The sequence below is a fragment of the Chelonus insularis genome, unplaced genomic scaffold, assembly GCF_013357705.1.
Source record: "Chelonus insularis isolate UGA/USDA-ARS -01 unplaced genomic scaffold, ASM1335770v1 contig_397_pilon, whole genome shotgun sequence".
Lineage (NCBI taxonomy): Eukaryota > Metazoa > Arthropoda > Insecta > Hymenoptera > Braconidae > Chelonus > Chelonus insularis.
This window is the reverse complement of record NW_023276552.1, coordinates 723,586-743,133: the sequence shown is the minus strand read 5'-3', so window position 1 is coordinate 743,133 and position 19,548 is coordinate 723,586. Positions and strand designations below refer to the sequence as shown.

The 19,548-nt window shown below is 31.5% G+C and overlaps 5 protein-coding genes across 15 annotated transcripts; all 5 read left to right on the top strand.

Annotated features, from left to right (window-relative positions):
• The first annotated feature begins 776 nt into the window (after positions 1-776).
• On the top strand, positions 777-3,157 carry LOC118067788 (carbonic anhydrase 2-like). Of its 8 annotated transcripts, XM_035084728.1 has the most exons (8): positions 777-1,039; positions 1,318-1,429; positions 1,500-1,733; positions 1,790-2,047; positions 2,163-2,313; positions 2,462-2,567; positions 2,656-2,883; positions 2,957-3,157. In XM_035084728.1, exons 3-8 carry the CDS (start codon positions 1,673-1,675, stop codon positions 3,059-3,061), a joined length of 909 nt encoding a protein of 302 aa, XP_034940619.1. In that variant the 5' UTR covers positions 777-1,039; positions 1,318-1,429; positions 1,500-1,672; the 3' UTR covers positions 3,062-3,157. The 8 variants fall into 8 exon arrangements, with proteins under 8 accessions (XP_034940619.1, XP_034940620.1, XP_034940624.1 ...); XM_035084729.1 differs by lacking the exon at positions 1,318-1,429; XM_035084733.1 differs by having other exon boundaries at positions 777-1,429; positions 1,898-2,047.
• On the top strand, positions 3,154-4,836 carry LOC118067791 (carbonic anhydrase-like). 3 transcript variants are annotated; one of them, XM_035084738.1, is made up of 7 exons: positions 3,154-3,171; positions 3,370-3,510; positions 3,572-3,754; positions 3,848-3,989; positions 4,068-4,170; positions 4,240-4,488; positions 4,594-4,836. In XM_035084738.1, the coding sequence occupies exons 2-7, from the start codon at positions 3,444-3,446 to the stop codon at positions 4,708-4,710; spliced, it is 861 nt and encodes a 286-aa protein (XP_034940629.1). In that variant the 5' UTR covers positions 3,154-3,171; positions 3,370-3,443; the 3' UTR covers positions 4,711-4,836. The 3 variants fall into 3 exon arrangements, with proteins under 3 accessions (XP_034940629.1, XP_034940628.1, XP_034940631.1); XM_035084737.1 differs by lacking the exon at positions 3,154-3,171 and having other exon boundaries at positions 3,352-3,510; XM_035084740.1 differs by lacking the exons at positions 3,154-3,171; positions 4,240-4,488 and having other exon boundaries at positions 3,352-3,510.
• Positions 4,837-5,100: 264 nt separating this feature from the next.
• On the top strand, positions 5,101-11,039 carry LOC118067843 (carbonic anhydrase-like). Its single transcript, XM_035084823.1, has 16 exons — positions 5,101-5,219; positions 5,286-5,468; positions 5,566-5,707; positions 5,787-5,889; positions 5,960-6,211; positions 6,316-6,434; positions 7,294-7,511; positions 7,600-7,747; positions 7,829-7,931; positions 8,030-8,314; positions 8,416-8,521; positions 9,798-9,980; positions 10,048-10,189; positions 10,263-10,365; positions 10,477-10,761; positions 10,834-11,039. Exons 1-16 carry the CDS (start codon positions 5,165-5,167, stop codon positions 10,954-10,956), a joined length of 2,550 nt encoding a protein of 849 aa, XP_034940714.1. The 5' UTR covers positions 5,101-5,164; the 3' UTR covers positions 10,957-11,039.
• On the top strand, positions 7,008-8,638 carry LOC118067787 (carbonic anhydrase 6-like). The gene is made up of 6 exons (XM_035084726.1): positions 7,008-7,261; positions 7,329-7,511; positions 7,600-7,747; positions 7,829-7,931; positions 8,030-8,314; positions 8,416-8,638. The coding sequence occupies exons 1-6, from the start codon at positions 7,180-7,182 to the stop codon at positions 8,536-8,538; spliced, it is 924 nt and encodes a 307-aa protein (XP_034940617.1). The 5' UTR covers positions 7,008-7,179; the 3' UTR covers positions 8,539-8,638.
• Positions 11,040-11,290: 251 nt separating the features above from the next.
• LOC118067790 (carbonic anhydrase 1-like) lies at positions 11,291-12,744 on the top strand. 2 transcript variants are annotated; one of them, XM_035084736.1, is made up of 6 exons: positions 11,291-11,417; positions 11,481-11,663; positions 11,754-11,901; positions 11,967-12,066; positions 12,136-12,375; positions 12,483-12,744. In XM_035084736.1, exons 1-6 carry the CDS (start codon positions 11,333-11,335, stop codon positions 12,603-12,605), a joined length of 879 nt encoding a protein of 292 aa, XP_034940627.1. In that variant the 5' UTR covers positions 11,291-11,332; the 3' UTR covers positions 12,606-12,744. The 2 variants fall into 2 exon arrangements, with proteins under 2 accessions (XP_034940627.1, XP_034940626.1); XM_035084735.1 differs by having other exon boundaries at positions 11,964-12,066.
• The last annotated feature ends 6,804 nt before the right edge of the window (positions 12,745-19,548 follow it).

Genomic DNA, 19,548 nt, shown 5'->3' with positions numbered 1-19,548 from the left:
TAACACAATCAAACATCCGAAGTAAAAAACAGCTGATAAAAATATATTCTCGAATAGTTTGCATTTCCTTTTTGAGTGGTATTTTATTCACGTTGCAGGTTCGTCGGAGCAATGACCGATAAATGTAATCTCATTTCCAATTCATAAGGACTGCCTCAAAACAGTTTGGAGGAACCGGAACTTTATGTGAGTCCCTTTGAAACGTAATTCGACGAGAATTTTAACGAATCACTGAATTTCTAAGTGAAATGGTCAACATCAGTTTGAGTTAAAGCTGGCCAGTGGTTCATGATGCAACACGGCTGCATCACAGCAGCAGGTCTCGGATGAGGTTATTGAACTCTGAGGACTGTTTGAAGTTTCGAACCTCTGTTTTTTAGCATCTGCATCTGTGGTTTTAAGTGTGGAATTTGTTTTCGGTTGGTACCTCGAAGAAAAAAAAACTCGCAGAATAATTATTGCAGTTAAACAGAAATCTAAAACTCGAAAATGATTTTTTCGGAATTTATGCTTGTCATCTGTAGGAGAAATTTATTGCAAGCATCATACTAATTAATTGACAACAGTTGTAATCCGATAGAAGAATGCGTTTCCGCAGGATATAGAAGACAGGATAGCAAAGTAGGAGAAAAGAGTGACAATTTATCATGATCTAGGAAGACCGAAACGTTATACGATTCAGTAGCTCTATTCAATGACAATAAAAAAAAAAGACAACCGAAAATAAAAAATTGACAATCCGGTAATTTAGTGTATCACTTCATAATCAACAGAAAGAAAAATTGTCAGTAAATTAGTTGTCATGTAACCTACATAAAAAATTTAGTCATCACTTTCATGTATAAGAGAGCTGCATATCCGTTCATTGTGATAATTTTTTATAAGAATCATAAGACAAATTACCAGTTTCACCTGAAAGAATCGTATAACGTCACGTAACTTTGTACAACGTATGACAACACAATACAAAAAGAAAGACTAGTAATAGCACAAGAGTGAAGATGAGATGAACATCGCGTCTGAAGGGACAATCACCAAGGTAGTACATCTACCCACTTATTAATAACGTCCGCCGCTATGGCTTTTTATATCTTCTTGGCCGTGACGTGAAGGTTAATAACCATTGTGAGTCGACCATAATCAGACATTGGCAAGGGTCTCAGCATAGTGCAGACCTCGCCTGCAAAATTCTTTCATAATGGGTATGACCTACGACTCAATGACGCAATGACTTCCTAGACTTTTCATAAACTCTATTATTCTATGACACTTCGTTAGCATTACATTACGAGTAATTAATATTCGAAATGCGTGTAGGAATATATGTACTTTAAGATGATTGGAAGAAGCATAAAAAAATAGATAAACGCACGAGGGAGAATTAAATTCATAAAAGCACACTCGCCAAATATAACGAATGGGCCTGTTTGTAAGAAATAAAATTGCTTTTACGATTGACAAGTTAATTAAAGATCGTTTTAATTGTAAATCGATATTAGATTTATATCTTTACGACGCTCGGCTGCTGTGTCAATTTATTGCACAATGATATGTTGGAGAGTTGAAGCTGATTTTTAAAATACCACAAAAAGCCATGGAGCCAAAGTCATCTGGTCATAAATAACAATTATTCGTGAATTATTTAGTCAGTTGTCAAGTAAAATCACCAGATATGATTCTGTTGATAAACTTTTGTGTGTTTGTACTGCTTCATCCATTTCTTACAGCAGCAGGTACATGAATAAAAGATTTCTTTATTTTTCTTTATCACTTCTTTATAACAATACAGTAATTCTTATTGGTCTCTACTTCGTCATTGTTGGTACCATTGGAGAATCGGACTCTGAAACTCATGATGATGATGGTTTCAATTATCATGATCTTGAAATGTGGAAAGAAAAATATCCCGAGTGTGGAGGGAATCGACAATCACCTATTGATTTGAACTCAAGATATTTTCAATCTAAAGTTGAAAACATTCCACTCAAGTTTCATGGATATGAAAGAGTACCAGCTAAAATGCAGTTAACCAACAGTGGACACTCACGTAAGGGTTCATTTATTTTTATGGGTTTTAATTTTCTTGAGGGATGTTGATTGTTTAGAGAAGTTGTAAAAATTGTTTAATATCAAATTTTCCTTTGGCTGGGATGTAATTGTAGTGGCATTAAAAGCAACGTGGTCGACTACAGATGAAATCCCGTACTTCAGTGGTGGTCCTTTTGGAAATGATGATTACGTTTTCGAGCAATTACATTTTCATTGGGGTGCTAATGACGAAGTTGGTAGTGAGCATACTGTTAATTTGAAAAGGTTTGTAATTTTCATCAGTGACATTTGATTATTATTTGTCACGTATATGGAAGAAAGAAAAATTTTCATCAAACAAATGATTGAATTTTTTCATGAAAAAATTATTCGATCAATTACACATATTAATTATTATTTAAAAATATTTTAGCTTTCCATTAGAGATGCATATGGTTCATTATAACAGGAAATATGAAGCAATTAAAAATGCTACAGAACATGAAGATGGATTATCAGTAATAGGAATATTTTTTGATGTAACTATAGATGAGTTTGAAATCAATTAATCAATAACAGTTATTTTTTGAAGAGTCATTGTTCTTTCTGTGTATCAATATTTTTTAGATCCATTTAACTGGAGCACGAGGTCTAGAGAACATTCTAAAAGAAATAAGAACTGTAATAAAACCAAAATCTCGAGTAGCAATACAACCATTTCCCCTCACTGACTTTGAAGGAGTAACGACTACTTCTAAATTCGCAAGTTATCTTGGATCGTTAACGACACCACCCTGCCATGAAATTGTTACATGGCTCTTCCCTATTACTATGCTGGATGTAACCAAAGCACAGGTGATAAAAATAATCCTATAAAATTTATTCAGGATTAAATTGAGAAAGTTAATAAAAACAAAATATTCTTCAGATGGAGACTTTAAGGTTGATGCAATTGGAACATGGCGATGACCATAACCACAGAACTGTCCAGCCCATCAACGATCGGGCGATATCAATTTTCAAGATAGAATAGAAATATTATAACTCTAGAAAAATTGTGATACACTTTTATTTTTAGAAAAAATTCAATTCAAGAATACTCTGAAAATAAAGAAATGATTATAGTGGAGTAAATTTTTTAATGTAATTAAATAACATTTTTTGCTAATTAAGTGAGACTAATGCATTGAATAATGAGACAATAGTCTGACAGTCTTAGAATAAAATTGCATTAATTAACAATTCATTAAATAATAAATTTGAATATCGGTATAAGTATAAATAAATATGATTTCATAAGTATTTCTAAAAAATCATGATTTTTCGGTTTATATTCATTAGAATAATCAAGTTTAACTTCAGCTAACGGTGGAAGTACTACTTTTAGTTATCTTTGTTCTTGAAGAAATTTAAACATGAAGTTTTTAAAAATTGTAATGATTCTTATTGTATCATGTTTATATATATCATCTTCAACGGCAGGTATGTAATTGTCTTTGAAAATAAGTTCATTCATAATCATCATTTTATTTTATATCATCAGATTTCAACTACAGAGACACCAGGTCCTGGGCTAGAAGATGGCCTGCCTGTGGTGGCAGAAGACAATCACCGATTGACTTTACCATGCGTAATGTCGATGAAAGTCATCGGAATCATAAAATTAAATTTAATAATTATGGTGTCATGCCTAAAGAGATAACCATACATAACATTGGATGGACTGGTAAAACATAAATCATGATAGCATACTTTATACAATTTTAATATATTCAATAACAAGAATTATTTAGAGTGAATCACTAAAACTAAATTCTAGTAAGAGCAGATTTTGCATGGGATGATGAAGTACCAATCATTAGTGGAGGATTTTTCAATGGTTCATATCGTTTAGACACATGGTATTTCCACTGGGATGCTCGAAGCAATAATGGGAGTGAACATACAGCTGGAGGCAGAAGGTTTATCATTTTTCTTTCGCTCTGTTAGATCATCATATCGTTTCAACAAGAGTCAAGCATAATTTCTTACAATTTTAGTGCTGCAATGGAGCTCCAGCATTTGTATTATAAATCTGAATATGGTTCTGTGGAAGAGGCAGCAAATCATGAAGATGGATTTATACTCTTAGGTGATTGGCTGGTAATATACATATTCTCTAAATCAATTCACATATTCTTAGAATAATTTTCTAGTTATCTTCTTGGGTAGTTTACAGAAAAACTTAAAAACGATTCAGTTGAGTCACAGGTTTTCCATCAATTTTTGACTAAAGTTCCATTAGTCGCAAAACCTGGATCTTCTGCTAAGATCGAACCGTTTAATTTACTCTCACTAGTATATCCTGGAGCTAATAACATTACATGGATTGTTTATTATGGTTCATTGACAATACCACCATGTACAGAAAATGTTATGTGGTTGATAAATACTTATACACATATAATAGATAAAAAATTGGTAAATCAGTGCACCATTTAATTAATAATCAATAATATTACAAATAAATTTAATTAATTAAAACACCCATATCTACTGGAATAATAATAATTAATATATTTACAGCTGAAAGATATTCAAACTACAGTTCAGTTCTCAACCGGTGATGACCATAATGTTAGAGAAATTCAACCATCGAATGGGCGTAAACTATACTTGATGAGCGCTGAACTATTATCATAATTATGTACATGTCTATAACTGATCTGTAATGTCGTTGACGTCTATAATCAATAATTAATAGTAGAAACACAAATAGTAATTTATATAAATGATTCAAAAATAAATTAAATGCAGTTTTGAACTTCATCCATTTTGCAATGAATTATTTAAAATACTTCGACTATTGTAATATTGATAAAAAACTTGAGGTTGAATGACATGTTGATAGAAAGTAACAGCATAATGAAAAATGTATTGCTAATTATTGCGTATTTAAATGTAATTTTAGATAAGAATGAAAATAGCTGTTAATATATCATTAATATTCCTCTGATAATGATATTGCGTTGAATACTAATCAAATCCCGACAATATTAACGATTTTCTGAGCATTCCAAATCATTATGGAGTTTCGTCTCCACTGAACGATAGAAATAATTTACAGTAACATTTCTTCAAATTAGAGTCTTTTAAAATGAAGCTACTTATTCTTCCATTTACTCTGGCTTTATTCAACTTATCAGCTGGCGGTAAATAATTTTGATATATATTTTATTAGTAAATTATTATTATTTCAATTGCTTTCGTGCCAACAGAATTCCGTTATAGAGATTCTCATTCCTGGGCTAGACATTGGCCTGCTTGTGGTGGTAGGCGACAATCACCCATTGATATCAGTCTGTCCATAGCTGATTATAGTCAAAAGGATAATAAACTTAAATTACAAAACTATGATGTAGTTCCAAAAACTATGCGAATGGTAAATGATGGTCATGCAGGTAAGAATATAGCTAGGATAAAACCTTCATTTCCACTTTATAAAAATAACATTGTAAAATTTTTTATAAGCTACTAATAATTAAATTTAAAATATAGTAAAAGTCATCTATGAATGGAACGATCAAGTGCCAACAGTTAGTGGTGGACTTCTCACAGGTTCCTATCGTTTACATTCACTAATATTTCATTGGAATAACAAAGGTACTGAGGGTTCTGAGCACACATTCAATAAAACCAGGTTTTTTTTTTTAAATTAATAATGATAAAATTATTTGAATAACTAATAGTTGATCTAATTGTTTTTATAATTTTTTTAGAGGTATAATGGAATTGCAATACCTACACTACAATACTAATTACAAATCTTTAAAAGAAGCTATGCATCATGACAATGGACTCGTGATGCTCGTAGACCTATTTGTAAGATACTTCTGCACATGAACTCTAATATTTTTTAACTTTATTAATTTTATAAACATATTCATTTTAGTTCGGAGAATCGGTTGCTCATAACTCTTATCAATCTCCAATTTTGCATCAATTATTTGATCAGTTTGTTCGAGTTTCGCATCCTGGTTCATCAATTAATTACGAAAACCGATTTGCTGTACTTGATGTAGCACCACCCAATGGTAATGATTTGGCATGGATTGCTTATCCTGGATCGTTAACAATTCCTCCATGTACTGAAAATGTTATGTGGATTGTCAATACGTATCCTCATTTAATGGATACTACACAGGTAAATGAATTTCGCTATTTTTAATCATAAAAAATTTTTTTCGCAATTTAAATCATTATTTTTTTTTGATTATGAGTCTATAATGGAGTATTATAATTTTGTAGCTGCAACGAATTCAAAATACAGTTCGATTTGCACACCACGATGATCATAATTTCCGGGATATTCAAGAATTAAATGGACGCAAACAATATGTGTTGTACACAGAACCATTTCTTCCTGTGTAATTAGTATATATCTTCAATTACTTATACAAAAGATGTAACAATGAATACTAATAAATTTTAATTCAGTGAAATAATAAAAATTTATCAATGTTACTTCCACAGTTAATTTTCCTTGTTTCCTGAAGTATTTTTTACGAAGGTGTAGATTGAGAAATACTTAGTTTAAACTCAATTTATTCATTCATTTCTTCTTGAATTAAAAAAGAGATTGAAAAATAATAATTCTGTATAGTAAGTTCAACAATTTTGTTCACAAGTATTTTACTTTAAAGAATTTATCAGTAAAATTAACTCTTTTGTATCTTCATCATAATTTCTGTATTACATAATCAAGTGCAAACACTTTTAAATTATTGTCATTTAACGCTATAAGTTTATGAAAATAATAGTTTAAACGTTCTGACAATTATGACTACATTTTTCGTTGATTGATAAGAAATATTTATTACTCAAAAAAAAAAAATTCTTTTAACATAATAATATATAACTAACGTAATTTCCCATTTTTTCTTTTTTTCGCAATACATAATCAAACCCTACAGCCTACGTACAAGCACTAATCCACTAATTGTTCATATTATCTAGCACTAGGGGTACATAAAAATAAATTAGTTTCCGTGCAAATTACAATAATTAAATTGCCCATACTACACTTCGTAAATTGATAAATAATAAACGAAGTTTTTTAGTAAACTTAGTTATCGTTTGAAGCTGGTGCATTACTTATCAACTTAATAAATAATGGAATCCGTTAATAAGAATAGTTTTATGGGTCTAAGTATATTAATAATAACATTCTTCATTGATTCGTCTTTAACAACAGGTATTAATTTTATTTATCAATCAACTATCAAGAAAAAAAGACTACCTAAAGAAAAAACTACTCTTAGATTTTGATTACAAGAATGTTGATTCCTGGGTACAAAAATATCCAATGTGTGGTGGTCAACGTCAATCACCAGTACGTGTCGAGGAAGATCAGGTTGATTTGTCAGATTCCGATGATATGATTTCTTTAGTTAACTACCATAATAAACCATTAAGTGCTACATTAGTAAACAGCGGTCATTCCAGTAAGGAATTGAAACTTAAAATAAATATTTTAAAGTTAAATAATAAATTCAAATATTTTAAATCCTTCAATTAAATCTTAAATTTTAGTACAAGTGATGTTCGTATGGGATGAAAATAAAACACCTTTTATGACTGGTGGAGTTTTAGGTGAAACTGAATATGTTTTGGATTCATTACATTTCCATTGGAGTCGTGTTAGTAATGAAGGTGGGGAGCATCTTATTCTCGATTATCCGTAAGTAATTATTTACTACAATTTTTTTATGTCAACTATTTGCAATAAGTGATCGCTACTAACATAATATTAAATTCATAGTGCTGCAGTAGAGCTCCATGTTGCCCATTATAATCGTAAATACGGTAGCATGAAAAATGGTTTAAATTTCACTGATGGGTTTGCAGTAATTAATACCCAATTCGTAAGCTAAATATTTAATTATAATTATTTATACGTATTGAGAGTATTTTTTAGATCAGCGTCTCTATAGTTAAAAAAATTCTTTTATTTTTTCATTAGGATATTGATTCGAAACGGCGACGACGCGATGTGGACTTCGATTCTTTCATGGCATCAATGGTACAGCCTTCGCCAGCACTAAGTCAAATTATAAATAATTTAGAATCGATTAGCACTCCAGGATCAAGTGTTGAAATTGAACCATTTTCTATGTATGAATTTCAACCTGTTCCATTAGAAACATTGACCTACATAACATACATGGGATCATTGACTATTCCTCCATGTACCGAAAATGTGTTGTGGTTATTGAGTACATATCCTTATTTCATCACTGCAGAACAGGTATATTTTTCATTTGAGTTTATAATTTCAATATTTATCACGATTTATAATTATCTATTATACTCAATTCTATAATAAAAATTCTTTTTTCCTATCTACAGTTGAAGACTCTCCAATCAACAGTTGAATTTGATCATGGAGATGATCACAATAATCGCGATATTCAACCTTCGAATGATCGCCAATTTTCTATTGCCAGGGCTATCAGCAGATCTACTAACTGATTCTATTTTATTGATGTGTGCCAGAATTTATTAAGAAATATTTATAGATGTTTGGAGTATTATTACTGATGATAAATAAAAATATTATAATTATTAGGCATATGTATTATACATTTTTTTTTAATGAGACACAAAAAGTCTTAACCTAAGTTAGAATATCAGACAACTGGGCTGCTAATGTTCAGCTTGATCCAGCGTTTATTTTTCCACTAAGAGTCTAGTCTAGGCTTTTGACAGTCTTGTCTAAATTTTATTCTTATCAATTTCTCACAACATAAAAAAGCTTTCTAAGCTAATTAGTTACATTGTATCTATAGTTTTTCATATTTTTTTTTTGTATCTAATGATTTAGCGTAGCGAACAACTCACTGATTTTTCTTATCATTTAAAGCAGCGAGAATGGAAGAATAAATAGCTTACTACAGAGATTATAATAATTTAATTTTTCATGTGAGATTTTTGGATTGATACCACTTATTTAAGTCAGCTGTGGTAGAATTTTTAGCTATATTTCCAAACGATTTAAAAACCTTTTAGACTTACAACCCTTTAATTAACAATTCTGACTGTTAATCTAAATAAGATTTCTCCTCTACAGTTACATATTCTTCAATCAGTGGTTGAATTAAATTATGAAGATTACCACAACAATCGCCCTGTTCAACCACTGAAAGGTCACTTTCACTTTATTATTAGGTGCTGATGCTACGTTAGTTTAACTAAATCTTGTAGATGTATCGCAGAATTAATAAAATTATGGTCATAAATGTATGAAATATTCTGTTTAATGGTTGAACCATGAAAATTTTTCCAACTTACTTATTCTTGCGTTAAAATTTTTTTTTAAGTATTTATTCCTATGTGTCTTTACTTAAGTTTAATCCTTTCGTGTTCCGAATTATTTTCTCTATTTCTTTTAAATTCTGTAATTTATTGCACTTATTTTTCTTATCGTTCAACAGACAAAATAATATAGCTGTTGTAAAAAATGTAATTATTCAATTTACTACTCTATATTTAATAACCTGATAGCTACTTTTTTAGCACAAAATTGTTGAAGGTTGTTTAGTTACCAATTCGAACTGTTGAATTTTACATAAATAAACTAAAAAATGAAGCAAGTAGGTAATCATGGTTTCATGGGTTCTATTTTACTAATAGTTATAATATTATTCATTGAAAAGTCATCATCAACAGGTATCTATTTTAATATATCACAAATATCGAAAAATTATTTTCGTTACGAAAATCGTTTGTAGAATTTAATTATCATGATACTGATGCCTGGGTACAAATAAACTCACAATGTGCCGGTTCTCGCCAATCGCCTGTCAGCATCAATTGGATGAATTTTATGGATAAAAAATCTGATGATCCAATGTACATGTTCAACTACGATAAAAAACCATTAAGTGCCAAATTATCGAACAATGGTCATTCAAGTAAGGAAAGAAAAAATATCCAAAAGTAGAATAAAGATTTTATTCATTTATTGAATTTTGATTCTAGTAAAAGTAGATTTCGAATGGGATGAAATTCCATTCATTGCTGGAGGAGTTTTGGATGAAAATGAATATGTCCTAGATTCAATGCACTTTCATTGGAGTCGTAACAGTAGCATGGGAAGTGAGCATATAGTTCTTGGATATAGGTTTGTACCCATGATAGTAATTTTTTCATTTCGATTATTTGCTGTGAGCAGTGATATGATATTGAATTTATAGTGGGCCATTGGAGATGCATCTTGTTCATTACAATCGTAATTACGGCAGTGTCAAAGATTCTTTAAATTTTCCGGATGGGTTGGCAGTAGTCGGAGGAATATTTGTAAGCCAAAGATTTAATCGCAATAAATCGAATCTTTATTTAAGGCAATTCTAGAATCAATACTTTTCTGTCTGAAGATAAAATAAAATAATGTTGTAATTCTTTTATGAGGAAACTGATACACAACGTCAACGACGTGACATTGATGATGAGAATGATATTTCAGAAGTATCACAGAAATCATCAGCTTTAGACCAAATTATGAGTCATGTAGACTCAGTTAGCACTCCCGGGTCAAGTGTTGATATTGAGCCATTTGCTATCAATGAATTCCGACCTACTAAAATACCGAAACCTGCGTACATATCGTACTTGGGATCATTGACTACACCTCCATGTACTGAAAACGTGGTGTGGTTATTAGATTTCTACCCTTATTACATCAGTCAAGACCAGGTAAATTTTTAATCCAATCTCATTCGTTATACAATTCAAATTGTAAATCTAAACAATCTTCTCTATTCACAGTTACAGATTCTTCAAATGACGGTTGAATTAGATCATCATGATGATCATAACAATCGCCCTGTTCAACCAATGAATGATCGTACTTTTACTTTATTGATGGCTGCTGATGGTACCTCAGCTTAACTAAATTTTGTAAATGTGTCGCAGAATTAATATATTAGGCATTCTGTTTGATAATAAAAACTATAAAATTTTCTTCCAACTTACGTATACTTGTGTTCAAATTTATTTTAAATGTATTCGATCCCATGTACCTTTATTTAAGTTTAGTCCTTTCGTATTCCGAATTATTTTCTGTATTTTTTTTTAATTCTTCAATTTATTGCACTTATTTTTCTTATCATTCAGCGGATAAAAAAATATGATTGTTGTAAAAATAGTAATTATTTAATTACCACACTGCATTTAATAACCTTATAACTATGTTCGAATGCAAAATTGTTGAAGGTTGTTCAGTCGCTAATTCAAACTGTTGAGTTTTACATAAATAAACTAAAAAATGAAGCAAGTGCATAAGAACGATCTCATTAGCTATAGTGTACTCATAGTAGTAATATTCTTCATTGTCAAGTCATCGACAGAAGGTGCTTATCGTAAATAATTATCAACTTCAAAAGAATTGTGATTTCTGAAAACATTGTTTCCAGAGTTTTCCTATCTGAGTATCGAGTACTGGCCAATAATATTTCCACAATGTGGTGGACAACGTCAATCACCTATTACCTGGACTTATCAGGATTTGATTGCAGGCGATTCCAACGATGATTTATCACTATTTAACTATGGCAAAAAACCATTGAGTGCTAGATTATTAAACGATGGTCATACAAGTAAGAAACGGGAAGATTTTCGAATAATTATTTTTTAGTATTAAAGTTAAATAAAAAAGCTGATATTTTGTAATTGAATTTTGATTTTAGTAAAAGTGTTATTCGAATGGAATGAAAATGAAACACCTTTTTTTAGTGGTGGAATTTTGGGAGATAATGAATATGTAGTTGATTCAATGAACTTTCATTGGAATCGTTATAGACCAGAAGGTGCTGAGCATTGTTTTACCGATAATTGGTTCGTAACTAATATTATAATTATTTTCCCCCTTAATAGTTACGATAATAGTTATTTTACAGTAGTCCAATGGAGATGCAACTTATTCATTATAATCGTAACTATGGCAGTTTCAATAATTCCTTAAATTTTACTGATGGTTTAGTTATATACTCAGCTGCAATCGTACGTTACAATTTTACCATTAAATTTAAAAATAAATAAATTAATGTTTCTGTAATTATTTTTTATTAGGATTACAGTTTTCCGAAAGCACCTAGATCAGCACCTCTAAGTTATATTTTCAAAAACGTAGAATTAGTTCGTACTCCTGGATCAAGTGCTGACATTGAACCATTTATCATTAGTAATATCATCGGCCATCGAACTCAAAGCTCATACTTGGTATACTCAGGATCATTAACTACGCCACCTTGTACCGAAAATGTACTGTGGTTGCTGAGTTCTACAACTCTTTTCATCAACAGAGAATTGGTATATTTCCTGATTAAATTTAAATTCCTAACTTAACTGCTGTTCATCGATAAAAAATAATTAATTGTAACATCCCATTTTATGATAAACATTCAATATTTTTTTAGATTGAATTTTTTCGATCGACAGCTGAATTTGATTATGGCGATGGTCATAATAATCGCCCTCCTCAACCACTAAATGGCCGCAATTTGACTTTTATACAGGGATTTGGAGATGCTGTTATATAATATAATTGCATGGATGCTTAACGAATTCAATTGAAGGAATCTTATAAATATATGTTAAACATTGAATTTAATTATTAATTGAAAATACTAAAATCATTATGTATCATTTATGTTTTGATTATTGATATGATTTACACAAATGAAGAGATAAAAAATTTTTTAACTGAATGTATCACACGAAATTGAAAAAAATAATTTTTAAATCCTTAAAGAAAACTCTAGTAAATTAAAAACATAATAACATTAAATGCTGAATCGGAAAAGTTTCACGGTCACATTGGTAACATTTCACTTGAATACAAAACTCTACAATCAAAGTTAATAATATTTTTGATTATCATGGTACAATAAAGTGAACTTCAATTTAATTTGAACCTGCTTCGCTTACAAAAAACTAAGCGTATCATCTTATTAGGTATCACCCTCTAGTAGAACCACATAATAACACCGAGCTTTTGTTGTCACTTTCATTTTTAATAAATGAAAGTTGATTAAACATGACCTGTGATTTCTAGAATAAAAAGCCGAAATAGACTAGAGTCATTAATTAAAAATTATAAATCGAAAGAAGATGATGTAAGCGGTATTTTTTATGTGCATTATACTCTGAAGACGAAAATATCACCATAGAAGGTGAGATTTCGTGCAATCACATCGCTCAAGGGAAAGGTAAATCGTTGTTGAGAAAGCGGCACGACAAGTCGCAAACTCGGGGCGTTTCCACTTAAGTCACGGTAAAGATTTCGTGATGCCTGAATGCTTCGATCGATCCATTAATGGAAAATTGTATTGAAGGTAAGATGCTGTAGTTCTTTCTGCTGTTATAGAAATGGCTTGATTCGTCTTAAAGACTAAGACGTAAATATTCTAGGAAGAATGGAAAGGTAAAATTACAAGAGACAAGCACGAACGGCAATTGAGAATCTATACTACGGGCGTGTCTCATTCGCTGACATGAGAATGCAATTCATTAAAAAGCATTTCATCTCTAAATAGTCAATTCGCGATATCATTAGCGGCGATTGTATACACAATCCGAAATTAATGAGAATATTTAATGCTGATGGAATCCATTGAATTGGGAAATAGCTGGTAGACCTTGAGGAGGTCGAAAGATGCTCGACCTGAAGAGTCGAAGGTTGTATCCCAGAATAAACCACGATGCAGTAGTGGCCATTCTCGAGAAAAGGGTAAAGGCTACGGCCTATTGGTAATTAAGTTAATTACAGAGTAATTAAGATTCATTGTGGCGCCAGTAAACTTCAAGGTTTAACCTTTGCTTATTTGATTTTGGAGATTTCTCTATACATTTGACTAATTAATGAATACGTCCAAGTAACTAGTCAAGTTTAATCGCCATCACGAAGTGAACTATTGGGTCAACTAGTTTATGAGATTACTCATGAGCACAAAGTTTAAACATGAAAATATTTATTACGAAATTTTATCGACTCAATTCAATGAAGAAAAAGAAATCTCTGCTTTAGGAGTAAAAGAAAAATAATCCGAAGGATGAAAAGGGTTTTATTAAATGAATAATTTCAATGCAAGCTTGATCAATCGAGATAAAACGATCGAGGAAACGCAAATACACCGAGATGATGAATGTTTCCGCTTTATACAACTATACGGCTCAGCTCTGAGTATTTTCTTCGGCAACTCGCGAATCCTTGGAGTTATTTTCAACACTTACAACCCTTAAGTTACTATCCTATTCGCAGGTGCGTTGAGCCAACTTGTTTTTCGATAAGGTTGGCACATGGAGAATCGATTAATCGGTCGATTAACGAGTCGATTTACTCTCTCCACATGTTTTCATACGTGACGTATCTGAAGGTAATGTACGATGTACGAACAAAAGGGCGTGTGCGATAAATTATTTGTAAAATTCCATCGCATGATGCATGATCATAAATAACTTGGCAAAAGATACTGTCAATGTATACTTTATTTCTACTTTGAAAATATCATCAGTTGTAAAATGATTTTTTAAAAATATTTATTACTATACCATTATCACAAACTGTCCTTTTCTCTATTTCGATGTTCGAGATATTACTATAAACATAAAGCCCACCCACGATGAACAATAATTTAGCACGATAGCCAGTACACGGATCCAGCTCCTACGGCAGCGACTTCATAGCCACGTTTACTCCTACGGGGTAGTGACGCTTATTGCTGTAGTGGCTACAACATGCCTTAACAGCAGCATCACCAACAAGACCGTCGATGTCTCCGTAATGGCTCCAACTCACTCCAATTATCAGATTTACTGCTGGATCAGACGACATAAATACTCCACATTCCCAAATAATTTTATCAGACTTTATTCTATCAGTGATTCAGATCGGGGAGTGGAAGTGGACAATTGAAGTAATATTGGTCGGCTAGAGATCAGATTGCTATTTTTCAATCGTCGTAGAAAAAACAATAAAACTAATTATATTTATGGGAGAGAGTTTAATTTCTCAGAGTGATTTAAAGTTATTTATTTTTTATAACCAAAGGGGATTAAAGATAGTAATTGATAAAAAGAAAATAAATATAAATTACTTCGTTTTGGAAAGTGGAAAAATGGAAGAAACCAGTGCAAGATTCCATCGTAAAAATCAACTATGCATTGTTCGATGTAATTTACAAAATAATGACTGCATTGATATAATTAATTCACCACATTCCTACATAGATTCTATCGTACCTCGAATTTTCCTAAAGTGGAATGGAATGAAAATACCAAGTTAATTTTCCATTCAACCATAAAAACACTAGAAAAAATTAGCTTATTGCCAATTAATTTTATTTATCACAGCAAAAGATTCCTAATAAACTCGATTTATCTTTTTTAGTTTTTATTTTACTGCCAATAAACTTTGAAAAACTTTTCTTCAGTGTACCACCATTATTTTTATTTTTTAATTTACATGAAAGCACATCTCCACTCGATTAATTTATTTTTATAAATAAATAATTACTTATAGATTTTGTTCAAGTCCCCAGAAGTCGGTTGATTACAAGAAAAAATCGAAAAAGAGGTTTGTTTTTTCGAAAATTCTTTATGGTTCATTTCGTGCGGATAAATTGAGCGAGATTTGATGTTTAACTCGTCAGAGTGATCAGTAAATGATCAGATGATTTTCAAAGAAAATTGACGGGAGAGAAAAAAGGGAGCAGAAAGAGAAACTGAGAAGGGATAATTTCATCGAAAGTCGATCGATCTAAACTGCTTCTCATTCTTCGGTTGATAGATGCTCGACCATCTGTGACTGATGTAGTCGACAGTCGTTTGCTCTCGTTAACTTAGAATTTGCGCGAAGATCCGTGAAGCCGATTGGCTTGGATTCCACAAACGATTGGCGAGATGCAATCGGTGACTGTGGAGCCGGTGATAAAGCTGACGATTTATAAGGCGGCAAGAGGCGAGAACTGATGCATCGTGCATTATGGAATTAATACGACTGGTTTCCACATTTTTATAACCAGTTTCTATATTTCTCACGTCATGGCCTGGCTACTGTTTGCTAATCTGAAATCAATGCAATAAGGTATCACCTCGAAGATTAAGTAGTGGCTTTAAGATAACAAATTGGTGTCAGTAAATAAAATTTAACTCTAATTAATTAAATAACTCATTTGCTAATTTTTTCTGAACATTATATTCTATTTTCTCTGTGAAGAACGCAGTAAGAAACACGACTGAGGTTCAAGTGGTTGATGAAACTGCAGAGAATATTTTCCAAGCCATTGAGATCGACGACCCAACCTTATCTCAAGGACCCTAAAGCAACTTACATCTAAATACATCAAGACCCTGTCGAATTTACGCCAAAAACCAGTCGCACATCAGAGTACCCTCTTCATCCGAAAGACCAGTGTCATTAAAGACGCATCATGTTCTTGAAAGAAGTTTACATTGGTCCTGACAGTTCTTAAATTGGCTGCTGTTAAAGCTTTTTGCCAGAGACCAAACTTAATTAGCTTTTATCATCGAATATTCTCGAATGCTTTAAATTGTATGAATAAATAAATTATTTAATTGAAATTGATATTTATAGATTAGCCGATGGAATTAATGGATTGATAATAGTAATAAATACTACAGGATTGCTGGAAAGTATATTATCGATTTGATAAATAAAAAACTGCTATTAATGCATTCAATGTACATGAAACGCCATATTTGTTTTAACACTGAGAATTCATTCAAGAAGACAATTTTTATATTTTAATTTAATATGTTAATATCATTAAAAATTAAATTGACTGAAATAAAAAAGATTTATGAAATAATATCGATGATAACTAATTTTGATATTCACCTATAACATAAAATGTTAAACGTAATAGAATCATGTACACAAACATTGTGTATAGTAAATGATTAACTCTGTGCTAGACAAACTACACAAGACACACATCTAACAATTGAGTATCAATATCAAGCGGTAAAATCAGAGTGTGAGCAGCAGAGCGTGAAGTAAAGTGGCCGGACTTGAGATCGTGTACGGCCCAACTCTCGACGAATTTATTAAGCCGTCTTGTAGGCAGCGTACGTGACGGATGAAAATTATGTACGCTCTACAATTAAATTCATCGTTCGACCTGTCGGACTTAAACTCGTTTTGTCAACCAGTAGAAGCAGCATGACAATCGACATTCTTTGCAGAACACTCGTTGGATAATCGTGCAAGATGATAGTGTCACTCTAGACACTCGTGAATTGCATTGCTAGGTACTTAAATCAAGATGAAGAAAAATTCTTGATTTTTTATGAGTACAATTTTGTTTTTATCTGTTAATAAAATACAAGTCTAGCTACTGGACAGTTTAGTTTTCCATTAAGAGACAGTCAGATTTATCCTTGCATTGTAGTAAATGCAAGATAGATCTACATAAGTAGGATCTGTATAGACTGCCAACAATTGTAACCTCAGGTCGATTCTCCTACGCTTAGCCTGTGCAACAAGATAAAAATACGATGAAAAAAATAAAAGGCAGGTATGCAACGCGATTTGCAATTCACTGGTTGACTGGAGAAAGCTTCGTAAATCTTGACTGCATCGTCCTCATCCTTCGAAGGTGCAGGCGAGGTCTTATATCATCGACCACCTCTTGTTCTTCTTGAAAAAAAAAAATTTAGAAAAGTACCAACGAAAGTGAGAGTTTCCTGCTATGCTTTCGATATTCTCAGACGATGAATAATAATCATAATCACGATAATATGTAAAGGGCAACGCATATATTTTCTAACATTCGATCATGATTTAACGTCAATGAAATATTTTTTCCAAACAATTATATGATATTTGTATAAATAGAAATATTCATGATGATATTGAAGTCGAGACAAAATATCTATTATTGAGATTATTGAATTATTCAAGTGATATAGATTGGAAATTATTATTTCATATTATCGAGAAATGATTATTACATTACGATCTTCTTGTCCGCATTCACACGCGACTTTTTCCCAACTCAGATATTCATCTTTCCCGTCCAACTTTTGCCGTCGAACGTGAAGCTATTGTTTTTACGATTGTTGCAATGTGTAACTCCGTGAGACTCTTATTATGAAATTCAATTACACGAGATTCATATGCTGAAGATTACACGATGGTATGCTTACTAGATACGTAATTAGAAGAATTCTTCTGTTTTAATAATTTTTTAATAGATCTTATTCGTAAGACGTTGCAATCATTTTCATCTTTCACTTCCTATAAGACGACAATTTTTACTCATCCCACTTTTACTAGATTTGTTTATATATACTTAATAATTATCTAATAAATCAATTGTGTGTTTTTTAAATCTGATGATCCTTGGAATGATGAATAATTTTTTTTTACCGCTGGTTTCCAGAATTAAATAATTATTGAATTATCTAATAAATAATTGTTGAGAATGAGATAAATTAACCTTAAACAATAAAATTAATTTACAATTCTCCATGAATGAAATTTATGAAACCTCAACCGACAACACAAATACATTTATTTCAGCAATTGTATAAACATTATTTATTCAGTGGTTATTTGACTTTCACTGTAGCCATTTTTATTGATATCCGACGAAAAAAAAGCGAAATTTCCAGTGTCCGATAAAGTGAGTAAATCAAGCGAAAAAATAGTATTTAAGGAATCACTTGGCACGTGGGTTAAAATTTTATGGCTTCGGTACAAAACTTGGGCTGTTAATTGCCAACTTTGGTGATTCACAAACATTTACAGAAGAGTGAGAATTAATACCGGAACATGATTGTGTAACTGTTAACCATAAAAAGTTAGTGGCACACGAGGCCCGGAAAGTTAATCACTATAAAGCTAATAAAAGTATAAATAAAATGTAAGCAACAACCCTTGCAACATAATCTCTTGCACACCAATGCGTGTACAACCGGTACGACAGAAAATCATAATGTTTCACGACTATGACATACTATTAAGAATGCATGCAGCAATGTGATCGTGTCCTCGCGTTCACGTGCACCCTGTTGGCTAAATCTGATTTATAACGATTTTAATAGGAATATAGGTGCGTGTGCTTATTCGTTTATTACACACTCAGCAAAGCCATACACGAAGGATACCTATGGTGACTATGTTGACGTTGACATAGAGTCAGGAATGTTCTACCTTATTTGAACACACGATCCGACACGGCTTTGGTATAAATATAGCAACTCTCCCTCCTTGCAACTACATTAGATTACATAAACTTCTATTGAATAATTGTCCATTGGATAAGAAATGAGCTAACTTTTTCAGCTACATGTTTCTTTGAGCTTTCGAATTAAATAATATTATCAGTTTGCCGGATATTTATTAACTTTTACTCACTTTATATAATTCAGCATCCATCGTTTTCATATTGAAATTAATCTCAAGTGAAAAAAATATATCATTTTTGAAGAATAATTCGATTATGGGGAATATTTTTA